Source organism: Gobio gobio (genome assembly GCF_949357685.1).
Source record: "Gobio gobio genome assembly, chromosome: 2".
Taxonomy (NCBI): Eukaryota; Metazoa; Chordata; class Actinopteri; order Cypriniformes; family Gobionidae; genus Gobio; species Gobio gobio.
Genome location: NC_137098.1, coordinates 61,274,824 through 61,294,666, shown reverse-complemented (window position 1 = coordinate 61,294,666; position 19,843 = coordinate 61,274,824). Strand labels below are relative to the sequence as shown.

Genomic DNA, 19,843 nt, shown 5'->3' with positions numbered 1-19,843 from the left:
TACTATAACGACGCTGGCTTGTAAACGTGAGCATCGCGATCATTTGGCGTTTGAAAAAAATAAAACCCATGAAATTATAATCGTATGACGTGCTGAACAAATGCCACTGTACCTGAGATGAAGACATTTCACACGCGACGCAGACCACCTGCATGTGAACTCCATAGACAGGTGAACTCCTCCTGCAGTGTTCAGGGCTATCATAGCTGTCATGTCAACAAATGCACGTGCAATGCATCCACTGATGTAGAATGACAGTTTACGACAGTAGTAGAGGACAATACTGTTTCCCAACTGTAGGGGGACCCCGAGAGCAAAAACTACCTAGTGCTGCTTTAATATATGGACAAAAGTAGGAAGTCACAACGTCTCATGTAAAACACAACTGTTCTTCAAATTGTGACTAAATTACCCAGAAACCAAGTAAAGAGCTCCTTTAATAATCACTGAAGCTGTCTGTCAGTTCAGTGTGAGACTATAAAAGAACAATGGTAACCTATTTTTAATAAGAGCAGAATATTTAAAGTTTTCCCTATAATTTTTTGCACATTACTGTTGTTAATAAAAGTTAATTTTATCTGCATATCAATTCATAAACCTTTGACATGTATATTGCAAAATATATGGTGCCCATTTATACTGTGGAATAGCCGGGGTTAATTCACATGCTGAAAGTTTAGGACCCCAGGTAGGTGCCACCAAGCAGCGAATATTAAAAATGTCCAAATGCTTGCGCTACGTCTGATGAGCGTAACTGGTGTGCAATGTCGTCAGATGTAGCGCAAGCATTTTGAACTGCGAGAGGTGCGGGCGCTACACTTTTTCCGTAAATTGAAGACAGAAGACGGTCCGCTGGAAGTTTTAAATATGGATATTTTCCTTACACAAACGTATCGCTGCGCTTCAGAAGGCCTTTATTAACCCCGGAGCCGTGTGGAGCAGTTATGATGGATACAGATGCACTTTTATGGACTTTAAAAACAGAGCAACATTCACTGCCATTATAAAGCTTGGAAGAGCCAGGACATTTTTTTTTTTATACTGTAACTCCGACTGTATTCGTCTGAAAGAAGAAAGTCATATACACCTAGGATGACTTGAGGGTGAGTAAATCATGGGCTAATTTTCATTTTAGGGTGAACTATCCCTTTAAATATGGCACAGTTGTGGCTAAGCTACAGAAAGCTAAAGTACTAAGTGTAAACTCGCCATGTTTTATGGTATGTTTGCGGCACAGGACTCGCTGGATATAAATATTTCAAGATGCTTTCAAATGGTGGGCCTCAAATGCTCACAGATCCACAGAGCAATGAGATTTACAAGACAAGATAAGCTTTTTTTCAAAAGCCTTGTAAGTAGGGTTGCCACCTTTGGTGTGGCAAAATAAGGGACGCCCATTCACGACCCCCCAAACCGACCCCCCCCCCCCCCCCCCCAAAAAAAAAAACACGTCATGAAATGATTATTTCTACGTTGACAACTTGACAGCTCAATAATAAACCATAAGAAAACATGAGATCAAGTATGTGAACTTGCAACAGAACACATTTTATATTATTTTACATTTGATTATTTTATTTATTTCTAAAGAACTCTTTAGTAGCCTATTTGGTGCACTTTAAAGGGACAGTTCAGCCCAAAATGAAAATTCTGCCATCATTTACTCGCCCTCATGATGTTCCAGACCTGTATGAGTTTCTTTGTTCTGCTGAACACAAAAGAAGATATTTTGAAGAATGTTTGTAACCAGGCTTCTTTGGGGGCACCATTGACTTCCATAGTAATCTTCCTATGTGTTCAACATAACAAAGAAATGTGTACATGTTTGGAACAACTTGAGGGTGAGAAAATGATGACAGAATTTTCATTTTTGGGTGAACTGTCCCTTTAAGCAGTCATTCTGAACCAGTAATCACTTTTTTGAATTTCAAAAATGTAATTTTTTTTAAATTAATTTACCTAAATTATGACTATATTATCATGTAATTATTTGTCCCATTTTTATCTAAAACATATTTTAAATGTCAAACTTTATATGACAGGATTATTGGTTATGTATGATTAGCTAAATTATAAATTAATAATTACATTTATTAGGCTATAATCTATTAATTAACCTGTCTAAAAAATAATAATTCTGTCTGCCAAGCTCTGATAATGTATGGAATATTATATTAATATATTATCCATTAAAAAAAACTAGCCTATAGGATACCTTTAGAAGCACAGATGTGTGTCACCGCTGTTGCTTTAAATCAGTCAGTCTGAGACACTGAAATGCTTCTCTAAAGTGTGCAGTTGGCCTGAGGTTCATCATGAGTTACTGGACAGACCCATTGATACCTTTTTGATATTCAGCTCTACATCTGGAGATCCAGATGGTGGACGCGACGCGAGCTCGACATGTTTTTTTAAAAACCGCGCAATTTTACAGGCACACTACAGTTCATGTTCTCGAGACTCCGCCGCTATGGCAACAAAGCCGCTAAAACGCAATCACGCACAAATGAGCTCCTGTACTACTTATTGTGAAATTGATTTGTTTATATTTGCTATCAGTATTCTCCACACTGCAAAATTATTGTGTGTTTATTGAACTACGTGTGGACCTATGTAAAATACGGAACAAATCGCGTCCCGTATTGGTTTGATACGGAACGCGTCATTTTGCTTGTAAATACGGGACGATTCCGTATTTTACGGGACGGGTGGCAACCCTACTTGTAAGGATACAGAAAAGGATCAGATCGGTGTTCGCAATAGTAATGCAGAGGTTCAGACGGAGGCCATTCAGATCAAAAGCTGGCGTATGTGCTTACACACAGTGGCCTAATGCACATCAGCTGTGCTAGGAGCTCTTTTTGTCTGCTTAGCCAAAGACCCACATCTGGAAAGTACATTAACCACCCAGTAGACGTGCTCAAGTCACAGTTTCTGTACAGCTGTACGTCGCCCACTTTGTCGCCCTTCGCGTTTCATGTTGCGTTCGTGTATACGGAAATAACATGACTGAAACGCGCGGCGCCAACGCCCATGAGCTTGTGAGCGGGCAGTAATCTGGCTCATATTTCCTTTTACCTCAGCCTGTGGTTTGATGGCCTGTGATTCTTCTTCTTCTTCAGTTCCTCTCTGTCCTCAACAGGGTTGACGTTGATAGCCCTTTTTTACACGATCTGAGGCCTTGTGGTTGTTTTTGCAGAGGTCGGGGTATTTTTGGCAATATGAAGCTAGTACTAGGTTAGGTAGCTTAACCTTGGCTCTGGGATTTTAACGCCTGGCTTGCACTTGCAGCGATTAGGGACAGGGCTTGGATTGGGGCATTCGCAAGTATTCCTGTTGGGGAAGTTGGTGCTAGGTTGGTTTGAAAGGGCAGTTGAGAGAGAGAGAGAGAGAGAGAGAGAGAGGCCACAAGCCAACAGAACTTAGCTGTAACTCATGCTCTGTTGCAGTAGGAGCTGACTGACTGTGGTTTTTTGCCTTTGTGGTGTGACACATGACAGGAAGTTGCTGCTGAAACACTTGCATTGGTTGTCAGCTCATGTATATGTGCTTTAAAAACACAGGAAGCATTTATGTGTATTATAAGAGATGATGTAGATGTTTTGCCTGGGTATATTTGTGCTGTTATTTCCCCTTCTCAAGCAAGACAAAACATTTAGTGCAATTTGAATATACACTACTGTTCAAAAGTTTGGGGTCAGTCAAATATTTTGTTTTTTAAAGAAAATTAATACTTTTATTTAGACAGGTTGCATTAAATGGATTAAAAGTGTCTGTCTTTGTTGCAAAATATTTACATTTCTAATAAATGCTGTTCTTTCTAACTTCCATAAACAGTTCCAACAACTGTTTGCAACATTGATGATATTAATAAGAAATGTTTCTTGAGCAGTGAATCAAATTAGAATGATTTCTGAATAATGATGCTGAAACTTTAGCTTTGCCATGAATAAATGACTATTTAAAATGTATTCAAATAGAAGTTACTTTTAAATTGTAGTATTGACGTACGTACCGAAGTCGGTACTGGAATTAAAATACTATTGTGATTGGTCAACTCTGCTCTGATTGGTCAGATGGCCCAGTCTGTTCTGATTGGTCTGATTGGTCAGATGGCCCAGTCTGTTGTGATTGGTCTACTCTGCTCTGATTGGTCAGATGGCCCAGTCTGTTGTGATTGGTCTGATTGGTCAGATGGCCCAGTCTGTTGTGATTGGTCTGATTGGTCAGATGGCCCAGTCTGTTGTGATTGGTCTACTCTGCTCTGATTGGTCAGATGGCCCAGTCTGTTCTGATTGGTCTGATTGGTCAGATGGCCCAGTCTGTTGTGATTGGTCTACTCTGCTCTGATTGGTCAGATGGCCCAGTCTGTTGAGATTGGTCTACTCTGCTCTGATTGGTCAGATGGCCCAGTCTGTTGTGATTGGTCTACTCTGCTGTGATTGGTCAGATGGCCCAGTCTGTTCTGATTGGTCAACTCTGCTCCGATTGGTCAGATGGCCCAGTCTGTTGTGATTGGTCTACTCTGCTCTGATTGGTCAGACGGCCCAGTCTGTTGTGATTGGTCTACTCTGCTCTGATTGGTCAGACGGCCCAGTCTGTTGTGATTGGTCTACTCTGCTCTGATTGGTCAGATGGCCCAGTCAGTTGTGATTGGTCTACTCTGCTCTGATTGGTCAGACGGCCCAGTCTGTTGTGATTGGTCTACTCTGCTCTGATTGGTCAGACGGCCCAGTCTGTTGTGATTGGTCTACTCTGCTCTGATTGGTCAGACGGCCCAGTCTGTTGTGATTGGTCTACTCTGCTCTGATTGGTCAGATGGCCCAGTCAGTTGTGATTGGTCTACTCTGCTCTGATTGGTCAGACGGCCCAGTCTGTTGTGATTGGTCTACTTTGCTCTGATTGGTCAGACGGCCCAGTCTGTTGTGATTGGTCTACTCTGGTAACGTTGGTGTCGGTTTTACCGTATCAATTCCAGCACGAGTCTTCGTCCTTTTGAACTGCGTGCAATGTAGATTCTCATCGCTGAAAACAGCGTCTTCTCGACATGTCGGCAACACAAACCAATCTCTTCCAGTCTCAGCTGCAACTACAGAGTTTGAGGGTCAAAGTAGACGTTGTTCACGGACAGCCAATGAAGTCGACTCCTTTCGACAGTTCAGAATTTATTCTTTCTTTTAGGAGACAATAACTTTATTTGTCATGCACTTTGATCTTTAAAACTTTGCAGACCTTTTACATTCACAAACAGTGATATTACACACTGCATGAAAGATAATATTCGAAAAAGCATAATGGGGCACTTTAAACATTTTCTGGCTGCAGCAGCATCCAAGCTATGTTTCCACATGATGATTTCTAAAAAGGATTAGTTGAAATTGCTTTAATTTGGACACGTTTCCCTTTATCCCTTTGATTTTATTCACAAAAGACCGTGTGATTATGGGTTTAAGCCCCACTGATCCTGTCAAAGCTGAACTGCTTTAAACATGAGAAACAATGAGCAGATTTAACCAGCCCTGAACTTTAAACCGAAGAAACCTTATACTGAAGTTATGAAACTGTAACTTCCTGTTTATATTATCTGATCACTCATAGTGTGTTGCCAACAAACTGACAGAAACTTTAGCAGAAGGGTAAATAAATTGCACAGTACCAATTCCCAGTTGGTACTGTGCAACATGGGTTAAAGTTGTGCAAAAGAAAGGTGAGATATTTGAAATGAATCATTAATCATTTGCTGCGTCCCAGTCCGCCTACTTATACTTTGCCCTAAAAGTATGTACTCTTTTTGTGAAGAAATAGTAGACAATAGTAGACATACACGTCATTAAATTGTGTCTTTAACGGACAGCTCTGTTGCATAGTTAAGTTTATCCTGTCACTGCAAACTGGCCTGTCAATCATCTTGTCACTGTTAAAATCCTCTACATTCAATTTAATTTAATTTCCTACCATTTTGGAAAGAAATGAAGAAGCATGTTGATCTGCCAGATGTGGGTCTTTCATGCGGAGAACTCTCCTTGTGTGTTTCTTTGCATTATGATTAATTTAAAAGTTAACCAACAGATCTTTATAAAAGTTCACGATGCTTTTGCAGATGAAATATAATGTGAATAACATTAAATACATATTTTTTTATCAGGTTAAATGTTGATTATTAGTCACTCAAACCCCTTTATCTGAACCTCTCTGTTTAACCGTCGGTAGTGCACACCCTCCATGTTTGTAGTTTTTAACACTTTTCAATCGTGTCTGTAGTTCTAAGCCGAATCCTCCTCCAAAGCGCAATGGGTTGTGGGCAATATTAGCCGTTAGAGTGTGCACGGATCCACACTTTGAAAATCTACAGGAAATAGTAGACCATCCGGGGACTTTTGGCATACTCTTTTCAACATACTATGCTTTGGGACACACTTAAAGGGTTAGTTCACCCAAAAATGAAAATTCTGTCATTAATTACTTCCCCTCATGTCGTTGGACACCCGTAAGACCTCTGTTCATCTTCGGAACACAAATGAAGATATTTTAGTTGAAATCTGATGGCTCTGAAAGGCCTCCATTGACACAATGAATGGTTCACTCTCAAGACCCTTAAAAGGCACTAAAGACGTCGTTACAAAGTCCATCTCACTACAGTGGTTCTACAATAACTTTATAAAGCGACGAGAATAGTTTTTATGCGCAAAAAAACCCTAAATAACGACTTATATAGTGATGACCGATTTCAAAACACGGCATCATGAAGCTTCGAAGCGTTATGAATCAGTGAGTTGAATGAGCAGTTTGGATCGCCAAAGTCACGTGATTTTAGCAGTTTGCCGGTTTGGCACGCGATCTGAATCATGATTCAACTCACTGACTCATAACGCTTCGAAGCTTCATGATGCCTTGTTTTGAAATCGTCATCACTATATAAGTCGTTATTTAGGGTTTTTTTGCGCACAAAAACTATTCTCGTCGCTTATTCTTATTCGCTAATTTTAATCTCACATACTATTTAGGATGGATAGTATGGGACGCAGGGATATAGTTCAGATTAATCTGTTCCACTTCCTGTGTCTTCTGTCCATCCCACATGGTCTGTTTTGGTGGAAATGCTCTCTCTTCTGCGGACTAAGCTCTTTGAATGAGTATCGGACCATGACACAGGCCTGTCAGCTGAGTCAGTAGTGTGTGTTTAAGCTTTAACACATGATTCTCTTTTAGAAGGAACTTGAAAAGGGAAAGCACTTGAGAAAAACCACACTCAAAATCTTTAAAAGTAAGAAATCGGAAGTCCTTGTGGAAAGGGTGTAGAGAAGGCAGTGTCTGCTAAATTCACAGGCAGAGCTGTCAAATCAGTGTAAACTACACTAACAGCAGAACAACAGATTAAACCAATTACACATTAAGCATTCAACAAATCTGAATGATAACAGTTTGCTGTAGGATGTCCAGATTCACTGATCCGTCGTGTGTGTGTTTGCAGGAGCAGCCGAAGATCATCGAGCCGCTGGACTATGAGAATGTGGTGTTTCAGAGGAAAGCTCAGATCCACAGCGATCCACAGAGAGACCTGCTGCTGTGGCCAGCTGATGATGTATCAGTAAGTCGTTTCACCAGCACATTTCCTGCTGTTTATTTGTTTGGCTCGTTTTCAGATTTAGCCCTCTATCTTGTGCAGGCACCCTACAAATCTAATTTGGAAGGCTAGGCTTTGCCAATCCTAATATTTCATAGCAAATATTACAAAATATAAGATTAAGTGCTATTTAAACAACATAAAACAATCTATCTGTCTGTTTGTCCCTCCATCCATCCATCCATCCATCCAGGAGGCACAGATTGATCGTCAAAGGAGAACTATTGTTCCTTCAGTTCCTCAAAATGCAGAGAACGAAGCTAAAAGCCTGTTCGTCAAAGAGGTAAGATTGCGCAGAACCTCACAATACCAAAACAAGAGAGCCTGCAGCTGTCCAGACTAATAAAATATGAGATCACACTTTCCTGTTTTTCATATTTTGGTCATGCGATTGAGTGCTTGAGCAATGCTTTCTCTCTTTGGCAGTGCATTAAGATGTACAACAGCAACTGGCACGTCATCAACTATAATTACGAGGCCTACTCTGGAGATTTCCGGACGCTGCCCTGGTATGACAAAGTTAGCTTTTTTTGCCAAAGGTTTTGCAGTGCTATTTGCAAAGTTTTGCGTAAGCTACTTTTTCTGTCTTGCAGTAAAGGGATGAAGACGGAAAAGCTTCCCAGCCAAGTGTTTGAGGTGGATGAGGGGGAGGAGGTAAGAAGTACAGAATGCTGCATTGCCTTTTCTCATTTCTTTCTTTTTAAAAAAGCTTTTCCTGCCCGTCTATCTTTTGAATTATGTGCAGAATCAAGCAATAAATTGGCCACCATATTTAAAAAAAAAAAAAAAAGTTTTTTATTTATTTTGTCACTGATAAAACGAGAATAATTCAAGGTCAAGATAAAAAACTGAGCCTTTATATAAATTATTAGTTAGATATATATTTTATGTTACTAATAATTTAGTAATTACTTGTTTTCAAAATCCATGTTTGACATACACACTGTGTGTAGCTTGTGTCGTAGCACAAAACAGGAATGTTTCAAGTAATGTTAACCACAGACTTTATTTTAATCATCCATCAAGGCGTTCATTTGAAATTTCTGAGTTGGCCTACAATTTGTCGTGAAAAAAGGCCAAAAAAGGACTTTATTAGGATCTCTGTGAAGTGCTTTGAGGTTTAAAAAGTCACACATTTATTGTGTTTTCGTGATCAATTATTGCAGTCACTTCTGAATACTCAAGTAGGATCTCAAGAGTGTCAATCCCAACTTCAGCACTCACACCCACCAGTAGCCTTTAGTGTCAACGCATTCTCATCTGGTTACTGTGCTACACCTCTTATTGACATTATAGATGTTGTTCTTCTGCTCAGACAGCACTGTAAATGTTGTGATGCTTGTGTGGGGTCATAATCTGATGTAGAGATGAAGGCCAGACGGTCAGCTGAGAGGCCCATTACATGGAACCTGACCCTCACGGTCTATTAATAGACACACACTAAAGTGTCCAGCAGATCTTGATAAAATTAGATGTAAGAGTGGTGATTACAGGGCAAAAAGATTGCTTCTCCACCCTGTGTGTGTGCGTGTGCATGTGTGTGGCTGAATCTGCGTATGCACATGTTTAGACATGGATAGTTTTGCCTGTTTCGTACAGTTCACTTGAATTTATTGATGAATGTGTTGTCTAAACACCAATGTGAAAATAACCCTTTTGGGCTGAAGAAAGGCCAATGAAGCCAAAACGTAATAAGGGCATTATATGAGAGAGAATTCAGTGTCTTTAAATATACTCATTCCAAACCTGTATGCATTCCTTTCTTCTGCGGAACACAAAATATATTTTATAGAATGTTGTAATCCAAACAACATTAGAACCTACCAACTAATAATATATAATATAAGTTAATAATATAATTTCTGCACATGATCTGCAAATGAAAGAACACAGATGGAGCCAGATCATTTCCATAATGACCAACGCAGTCTTCCAACAGCAAATTAGCATCTGTTTTAAGACATGCTTTTTTTAAGCATTAAATAATGACGCTAAAACCAGTAAATTGACAAACTCAAACCTTAGTAAATCACCTTGCATGATTCATTTAAATGCTCTCCTCCCATAAATTGTACATCTGAAAGGAAAAATCCTACAAATGCATATACAATAAGGTCAGCTGCAAAAACAACCCTGTCCTCGCCTTTCATCGCTGATTTTCACTGCGTGTCTTTAGTAAATCCTGACAGTATATTATTAACGGCAAAAGAGGGTTTGCGCTGGAGCAAGCTGTTAGTAAATCTGGCCCACAAAGTATATATACAGTATTTATTTTCTTATTTTCTGATGAAATAACCTTTTACACCCCAGACCTCAAAGATTGGTGTATTTACGTGACTTCCTCTTTAAATTAACAAGGAGGGTGCAAAAAAATCTAAAATTGAGAAAATCACCTTTAAAGTTGTCCAAATGAAGTCCTTAGCAAGGCATATTACTAATAATAATACATTTGTTATATATTTATGGTAGGAAATCTACAAAATATCTTCATGGAACATCATCTTTACATAATATCCTAATGATTTTTGGCATAAAAGAAAAATGTATAATTTTGCCCAATGCAATGTATTGTTGGCTATTGCCACAAATATACCCGTGCGACTTATGACTGGTTTTGTGCTCCAGGGTCACATACATACCTTTGTATATTTATACTAACGTTCCAAAGTTTAGAGCCAAGAAATTATTTATTAATTAATTTTCTTAAATCGATTTTTTTCCCCTATAAATGCTGTTCTATTAAATTTCATTCATCAAAGAAAGATGTATAACCGTTTCCACAAATATATTAAGCAGCACAACATTGATATTAATCCGAAATGTTTTTTGAGCAGCAAATCATCATATTAGAATGATTTCTGAAGGATCATGTGACACTGAAGACTGGAGGAACGATGCTGAACATCCAGCTTTGCCATTACAGGAATAAATTGCATTTTAAAATATTTATATATATTTTTAAATTGTAATGATATTTCACCTATATTACTGTTAATATTGTATTTTTGATCAAATAAATGCAGCTTTGGTGTGCATAAGATACATCTTTCAAAATCTTACTGAATCCAAACTTTTGAACTTTCTGGTAGTGTATATATATCATGTTGGTTGTGTCATGTCCTTTTAATTTAATCAATTAGCTGAGTGACTCAGAAGGGAGAACATGGTGCAAGCAATTGATCAGTCTCAGAGGAGCTGTAAGGAGCAGAAAGAGAGGGAGGGAATGAGAAATGCTGGAGGGAAGAGGGGAGAAGGGCATTTGGACAATTATATTACAGTGGGGAGCTAGAGAAAAGCACATTCATAAAGGACGCCAGGCCACTTCAATTAAATTAGCACAGACACACACACACGCACTCTAAGTAAAAAATCCTACTACATTGTATCTTTCATAAATGCATTAATATTACTGGTATATGCACTATATTGATTCCAAGAATCTTAAAGCTGTTTTGCATGATTATTGTATTGTTAATGTGTGTGTGTGATGTTGAGTTACTATGCGAGGGATACGTAACTTGTTTGCAACAAGTTTGTAAATGCAGATCGCACAGCGTTTGTGTCAGAGCATTTGATCTCTAGCGCTCATAGACAAACATTGATCTGAGTATTTGCATTCAGTTTATCTGCTTTCTTAGTTCTTACTCTATCTGTGTGTTTCAGGATTCGTCATCTCTTTGCTCTCAGAGAGGAGGAGTAATGAAGCAGGGCTGGCTGCAGAAGGCCAACATCAACAGCAGTCTGTCTGTCTCCATGAAGGTTAGTGGAATCATCGGCACATCTTTTATAAAAGACATCAGTAGAACTGTAGCAGTCTTTGTTACTTAGTATGCTGCACATCTGCTGATCAATACAGATTGAGGAACCATTGTTGGATAGCATAGAACTATAAGGTATATTGTTTTCTCAGTAAATCAGACATGTCAAGTACATGCACTAATGTTTATGCTCAAACACACACTAGATAAGTGCAGCACTCTCCCCAGAGAAAAACTAAATGATATCTAGCAAGTATCCGGATGCTGGCCACATACACACTGAGAAGACGAGTGTAAACGCGTTTGTGATCGGAATGTAATCCGATCTGTGTGTACTAGTACAGAGGTAGTTAAGGACGCATTGTGATCTCAGTGTAATGTAAACGCAATCTAGCCATCCATGGATCGTTTCTGCAGAACTTCGAAGACTGGATGAGAAGCACCATGTCTTTAAAATAAGACAACCTTTCAGAATCCTCTATTATAGTGCATTAAAATGTTACAAAATCCTAGTTATGTACACAAAGGGCCCTATTTTAACGATCTGACCCAGGTGAAAAAGACAATGTACTTGACTATGTTTTTAGTACAATACAAATATACTATAATGCATTTTTAATCCATTTAATAATAAGTCTTTTTCACCTGGGGAGGTTTGAAGCGCATGGTGCACTTAGGGCGTGTCCAAATCCACTTTTGCTAGTTTAACGATGGAAAAAACGGTCTCTTAATGAGTCATGGGTGTGTTTTGGGCGTATCGTGCAATAAACATTTACATTTACATTTAGTCATTTAGCAGACGCTTTTATCCAAAGCGACTTACAAATGAGAGCAATAGAAGCAACTACAACAGTCAGAGGCTACAGTATGCAAGTGCTGTAACAAGTCTCAGTTAATCTAACACAGAACACACAGGATTTTTTTTTTTTTTTTTTTTTTTTTTTTAAACCAATCAGAGTCTCATCTCCCATTCCCTTTAAAAGCCAGTTGCACTTGCACCATGGCGGAAGACTGAGCGCTTCTCCAGAGAGGAATCCTTTTATTTTTAATATTTTACTATTGTGTGTTGCTGTGCGTCCCTGTGTGTGTAATAGGCAGAGTGTACACACGCTGTGGACCCGCCTATAGGCGCATATTACTAACGCGCCCTTTAAATAACAAAAAAAAAATATTGTGCTATTGCCTTTAGAGCAGGGTTTTGTTGGTCAATGGCACAGTCGTTTTCAATTCCACAAAATAGCAACGGGCCAAAAATGCGCCTGAACACACCTCGTTTTCAGATCAGCACGCCCATGGGCGAACAGATGGGCGCGAGTGCATTTGCTATTTAAACAACGTGGCGCTGGACGTGAAAATGATTTGTGTCGCATTGCGCCGGGTGTGTGATAGGGCCCAAAGACTTAATTCTAGTCTGTAAGACTGTACATTTTAATGTTAGAAACTGTACTAATAGTATTAGTTAGATGCCAGATATATTATATATTCTTTTAAGATTAATTCATGACTTTGTTTAGAATAGAGGTCACGGTTCTCCCACGATTCTGAAAACAAAACATTAGACAACCAAACTAAATCATTTGCAATTTACTTGAGGTTCTGACAAAATGTTCTATTTAATGTTATAAATGAAAAAATCTTTATTAATTTAAATTAATTCATTATGTAAGAAATCATTTGAAATGAATGAACAAATACTTTTTTCATCCAGAGTTTTTGAATGAATCTCTTGAATGAATGGTGATCAAATATACTTTAACAGTAACTGGTCGCCACCTAATCTAACAACTTTTATTTGAAGCGTAACATTAATTATAGTCTATATACAGACTATAAACTTTTATCCCAATACTTTTGTTATTATTGAATGTTTGCAACACAGAAATATAGTCTAATGTGTAGTTGAAAAGACTGTTTGGGTAAAGGAGGCACAATTTTCCCACCACATCTGTCATTTGTGATTTTGGACAATGAAGACAATGTGTCTTTTTACCCTTTTGATATTGGCAACTGTGCAATGTGTTATTATTTGCAACTTTTGAAACGCGTAGAAAATTGTTTTTGAAAGAAATCCCACCACTTCAGATTTTTCCATTATGGACTTACTGTAAATATTGCATTGGAAACAGAGATATGATCAGTTATCAAGATAGAGAAGCCACGCACATGTTGACAAGTGCAAATGCGCCGTGTCCTGATTGGCTGATGATCCGATCTGCTTGATCGCATGTTAATGCCTAGTGTAAACACAGCCTTATTCAGTCCCATTAGCCCCTCATTTCACAGACATGGCTTAAGTCTAGTCCCAGACTAAAATGCATGTTTGAGCTGTTTTAACTGAAAGCAACTTGCACTGACACCTCAAAATATGTCAGTTCCATTGTTTTGTCTCAAGATGCACACCAGTAATTTATTTTTCTAGGGCACGTTTATAAAAGCTACTTAAATGCCCTAATCCTGGCTTAATCTAAGCCTTGACTGTAGAAAGGCCCATGAGTGTCACGAATAGACTTGATAGATTGGTCTGGAGATGAACTCATAGCTTTCAGATACCATTAAAAATAGATAATGGATATAACCTGGGTATTTGGACACGTAAGCCACACTTAAAAATGTAAAAATCAGGAGACATTTCACTAAGATGTGTTTGTTAGGTGTCAAATTATAAAATAATAAATACACAGTTTAAAAGCAAGACAAAAGAGTATTGTTATATGCTTTATACAATGGCATTGTTACAAAACTTTTACGGTTTCCCAAAAATGTTAAGCCGCACAACTGTTTTCAACACTGATAATAAGAAATCGATACTGAGAAGCAAATCATCATATCAGAATGATTTCTGAAGGATCATGTGACACTGAAGACTGGGGTAATGAAGCTGAAAATTTCAGCCTTGCCATCACTGGAATAATTTACATTCTAAAATATAGTAAAATATAAATCTGTTATTGTTAATATTTCAGAATATTACTGTTTTTGATCAAATAAATGCATCCTTGGTGAACAAAAGAGACTTCTTTCAAAAATATGACCAACTCTAAATGTTTTAATAGCAGTGTGAGAATGAAGCAGGTTAAATGCTATTTAGTGTCTGTTTATATTCAATGGACTCAATTTTTCACGTGCATTTCTTTTTCTCCACAGGTGTTCAAGAGGAGGTATTTCTACCTGTCTCAACTCCCTGATGGCTCCTACATACTGAATTCATACAAAGATGAGAAAAACTACAAAGAATCAAAAGGCTCCATCTATCTGGACTCCTGTATAGATGTAGTTCCGGTACATGCTCTGAATTTATCAGTTTGTATATAGAAATCCTGAAAAGTTTTTAGCATTATAGATTACAAATTGTAAAATGTGTAAAATATGTCATTTATATTTATTCATTTAGCAGACAATTTTATCCAAAGTGACTTACAAATACAACAATACGTACAACAATTGATGAAAATCATAAATGATGAAATTATTATTCATACTTCATACTTCAGATGGAAAAGTCTGAACTTGGTTTGAGATGTTTCTCAATAAGTTTAGCAACAGCATGTAGCAGCCCTCGGGCTGGGGTGTGAAATCAGTGACACCACAGAGGAATCTTCCTTACTGAACAACATTACTATTACAACCACAAACAGCTCTTAAAGGGTTAGTCCACCCAAAAATGAAAATTCGCCCATGATTTCCTCATCCTCAAGTCATCCTAGGTGTATATGACTTTCTTCTTTCAGACGAATACAATCGGAGTTATATCAAAAAATATCCTGGCTCTTCCAAGCTTTATAATGGGAGTGAATGGTATCTTCGATTCTGAAGCCCAAAAAAGTGCATCCTTTCATCGTAAAAGTACTCCATACGGCTCCAGAGGCCTTCTGAAGCGAAGTGATGCATTTCTGTATGAACGATATATATATAATTATACATTTTTAAACTATAATAATAATCTCTGTCTTCCGGTAATGGCCGTATGCGAGTCTAGTTCCAGTGGAAGAGTGACCTCTTACCCAGCGCATGATGAATTGATAGTAATGGAAAAGCAGAGGATAGAGCAAAACAAAACACCGGTCATTAATTTGAGTCTAAAGCAAAAAGTTTTAAAGAGAATTGTCTGAGGATTTTGATATAAAAGGAGCTTGAGTTTGTTGCTGAGCCCTATTAGTTTGAACCACGAGAGGCGTCTACTCTCACCTAAGCTTACACTACGACTACGTCCTATGTCATGCGTCGGGTCAGAGGTCACTCTTCCACCGGAACTAGACTTGTGTACGGCCAAGCCAGTGATTTATAGTTTATAAAGTTATAAATATGAATATTTTTCTTACAAAAACGCAGTGCTTCGCTTCAGAAGGCCTTTATTAACCCCCTGGAGCCGTGTGAAGTACTTTTATAATGGATGGATGCACTTTTATGGGCTTCAAAAAACAAGGTACCATTCACTCCCATTATAAAGCTTGGGAGAGCCAGGCTATTTTTTACTCCGAAAACTCAGATTGTGTTCATCTGAATGAAGATAGTCATATACGCCTAGGATGGCTTGAGGGTGAGTAAATCATGGGATAATTTTCATTTTTGGGTGATATATCTCATTAAATTCCTACCCTGACTAACGCAGCACATTTCTTGCAGTGCTCTAAGATGCGGCGCAACGGTTTTGAGCTGAAGATGCAGGAGCGTTACAGTCACTATTTGGCGGCCGAAAGCGAGGCCGAGATGGAGGAGTGGGTGAGCACGCTGAAACAGGCCTTACTGAACACGATGGAGGACAGGAGGAACGGATCAGAACCTTCTGAAAGTTCTCTGGGTAAGTAACACACACACACACACACACTGAAAGCACACGCATTAGCATCAACAAGTCGTCAGTGATTCCAGTCTCACTTCCTGTTCAAACCTATGTAGGTTTGTAACAAATTTGTATAATGTCAGTCTATGGTCTTCATTGGTGAACAGCGTCTACTTTGACCCTCAAACACTGTAGTTGTAACTGAGACTGGAAGAGTTTTGTTTGTGTTGTTGACATAATTGAGAAGATACAGTAAAACCAATGCTATCGTTACTGCTCATATCACTGTGAATGAAGCGCTGAGGATGGTAATGGCCATTTAGGTTCTGACATGCTGTAAGCGGTCGACCAATCATAACAGACTGGGCCATCTGACCACTCAGAGCAGAGAAGGCTCTCGGAAAGGAGGGGTTTAGAGAGGCTGAACTAACCTTTTTTAGACTCTTTGAGAAATGAGGTGATGTGCAACGCATATTATAAGTGTTTTTGACCTTGGATGCATGTAATCCTCCAAAACTAAATTAGAAACCTTTTAAAATAACATAACAGGGGCACTTTAAAATGTTCTTATTTTGTGTCCCACCATTAAATAACAATAATATACAGGTTTGCGAGGACAAGAGTATGAATAAATAATGACAGAATATAACTTTTTTTTAATATAAAAAGCTTTTTTTGAGACCACCATCATGACTTTAATGATGTAATGCTACTTATTGCATCTTCATCATCAGAGACATGATGTCACAGTTTTAAATTGGCTGTTCTCAGTTTTTTTCCTTCATCATGCAACACAAACCACATTCTTCATAAACGAAATATTCAAACTATCCCCCACGTAACCACATAACAAGCTTTTTGTCAATGTAGGGAAACTAGTCTGTACTACTTCCTGAAGAGGTGCATAGTTCCCATTCGACTAAATAAAAAAGTGTGTTTGTTTTCTTTTTGGGGCCTTTTAAAAGCCTATTGAACTTGATGTTTTCTCTGTAACCGAAATACGAAACACTGAATAATAATAGTAAATTTTCCACTCTTTTATTATAGGAGACACAATCTTCTGGACTCTGAGTAAATATTTTCTCTTTTGATGACCGATTACTGAAATGTTAGGGAGGCTGTATTCACATAGAGTCGTCGTGAAGGGAGTGCTTTTGGCCTGTTCAATGAAGACACTGATAAACAACTCCCTGTGTGTCTATGGTATAAACTTTGGCCAATGGTGCTGCTTGTTTTTAAGACCTTCCATGTGATGATGGTCATGAGGAAATGAAATGATGCTTTCAATAACATGCATCCGATTTGTAACTTCTCGATTTTTGGAATGACTAATATGCATAATTCAGATCTCTACAATTGAGATAAAACAGTTATTATATGATAGCCATCACTATTAGCATTGGAATTAAACATACAGTAACCAGAACTACACAATAAATGCTGGATATCGTCTCAAATGCTGCTTTCAAGTTCATCTGGCTTTCATTGCTCTAAGTTTAACAGACTGTCTTAACATGTATGATATCCCTATTTGGGAAGCCATTCCTTTTGTTTATTATAAGTCTAGATAATACACAGGACACTTTCCATGAACGGCAAACAAAATAGAATCAATTTTTTTTTTTTTCTTTGAAAGGAGCTTAAGAAAATGCATTTAACAGGGTTGCATATTTAGCCTAAATGTGGACAATATTATGTTTTTGGTCATTAAGTTCATTATTATTGATTGAACAGATTATATTAACATTTGATTTTAATTGCTGGATTTAGGCCAAAATCACCAGGGGAGAGGCAGATATTTTATGTCCTGTGTTAGATAATAGTTTATATAATAAATCTAATGGGATTCAACATGAGAGCAAGCTGTACCCTATTCTTGGAAAGTGCCAGTATATGAATCAAGCAGCCATTTAAAAATGTTCCACCTCAGTGAGGAGATAAATCTTCTAGCAGCCCACCTTCTCTGGATAAATGAGGGCAGCTGAGATCCCAGAAAGCTCCACCTAGTGTCCATAATTCGACATGTTTTTTCAGTATTTGCAGTTACTGCTACTACTTTCTGTCCCAATGGACTCAGAGCAGCTTGTTTGACTCTCAAAAATATCAGACACCTTGATCAGCAAATATGTGATTTTTAACTTGGACTGTTTAAAAGTACCATTCAGTCGTGGTTAAAGAACGTTTTCATAGTTCTGCTTGGCGTCTAAGATAAGCCCATATTCACCCACTGCATGATAATATAACGTTTCGTCTGTCATGCATGCACCTTGAGGAGAATTAATCAGTTTGCCTTTTGACTAACAAATGTCTCTTCCCCACAGATGACGACAGCAGTAGCCAGGGGAAACCAGAGAGCATTGCGGAGAGCTTTGGCCGGAGTCTTCATCCAGAGCTAATGAAGGTACTTGACACAAAATAATTGCAATGCTAACTGGAGTGGTTGGAACACGTCTTTGTAAATTTTTTATGTGGCTGTGTTCTGCCTGCTAGGCCAATGAATTGTCATACAAATAACTGCGATTAACAAATAATTTCTGCTGTTCATGTCACTTACCAGCCACTTTATTAGGTACACCTTGCTAGAAGCAAGTTGGACCCCATTTCGCCTTTAGAACTGCCTTATTTCCTGGTGGCATAAATTGTGCTGGAAAAATTCCTTAGATTTTGGTCCATATTGACATGATCGCATCTCGCAGTTGCTGTACATTTGTCGGCTGCACATCCATCATGCAAATCTCCTGTTCCACCACACCCCAAAGGTGCTCTATTGAGATCTGGTGACTGTGGAGGCCGTTTGAGTTTAGTGAACTCATTGTCATGTTCAAGAAAACAGTGCGAGATGATTTGAGCTTTGTGACTATCAGCTGGAAGAAGCCATCAGAAGATGGAAACACTATGGTCATAATGGGATGGACATGGTCAGCAATAATACTCAGGGAGACTGTGGCGTTTAAACGATGCTCAACTGGTATTATGGGAAGAAAATATCCCTCACATGATTACATCCCCACCAGCAGCCTGAACCGCTGATAAAAGGCAGGATGATCCATGCTTTCATGTCTGACACTACCATCTGAATGTCACAGCAGAAATCGAGACTCATCAGATCTGGCAACGTTTTTCCAATCTTCCATTGTTCAGTTTTGGAGAGCCTGTGCGAATTGTAGCCTCAGTTGGCTGTTCTTATAGCTGACAGGAGTGGCACCGGTGTGTCTTCTGCTGCTGTAGCTCATCTGCTTCAAGGTTTGACGTGCTGTGTGTTCAGAGATGCTCTTCTGCAGACCTCGGTTGTAACGAGTGGTTATTTGAGTTACTGTTGCCTTTCTATCAGCTCAAACCATTGGCTTTTCTCCTCTGACCTCTGGCATCAACAAGGCATTTTCGCCCATAGAACTGCCGCTCACTGGAAATTTCCTCTTTTTTGGACCGTTCTCTGAAAACCCTAGAGATTGTTGTACATGAAAATCCCAGAAGATCAGCAGTTTCTGAAATACTCAGAGCAGCCCGTCTGGCACCAACAACCATGCCACATTCAATGTAACTTAAATCACCTTTCTTCCCCATTCTGATGCTCAGTTTCAACTTCAGCGGACCATCTACATGCCTTAATGCATTGAGTTGCTGCCATGTGATTGGCCAATTAGAAATTTGCCTTAAAGAGCAGTTGAACAGGTGTACCTA

General features: G+C 38.6%; 1 protein-coding gene across 2 annotated transcripts in view; it reads left to right on the top strand.

Moving 5' to 3' along the window:
- dock11 (dedicator of cytokinesis 11) overlaps window positions 1–19,843 on the top strand; it is a 136,430-nt gene that overhangs the window by 8,435 nt on the left and 108,152 nt on the right. Inside the window, exons 2-9 of one of the 2 annotated variants that reach the window (XM_079841962.1) lie at window positions 7,472–7,588; window positions 7,818–7,907; window positions 8,051–8,133; window positions 8,218–8,278; window positions 11,288–11,383; window positions 14,527–14,661; window positions 16,006–16,180; window positions 18,484–18,563. In XM_079841962.1, coding sequence (XP_079698088.1) covers window positions 7,472–7,588; window positions 7,818–7,907; window positions 8,051–8,133; window positions 8,218–8,278; window positions 11,288–11,383; window positions 14,527–14,661; window positions 16,006–16,180; window positions 18,484–18,563 — 837 coding nt within the window. Of the gene's footprint in view, window positions 1–7,471; window positions 7,589–7,817; window positions 7,908–8,050; window positions 8,279–11,287; window positions 11,384–14,526; window positions 14,662–16,005; window positions 16,181–18,483; window positions 18,564–19,843 lie in introns of both variants that reach the window. The other variant, XM_079841961.1, reaches the window with a different exon arrangement.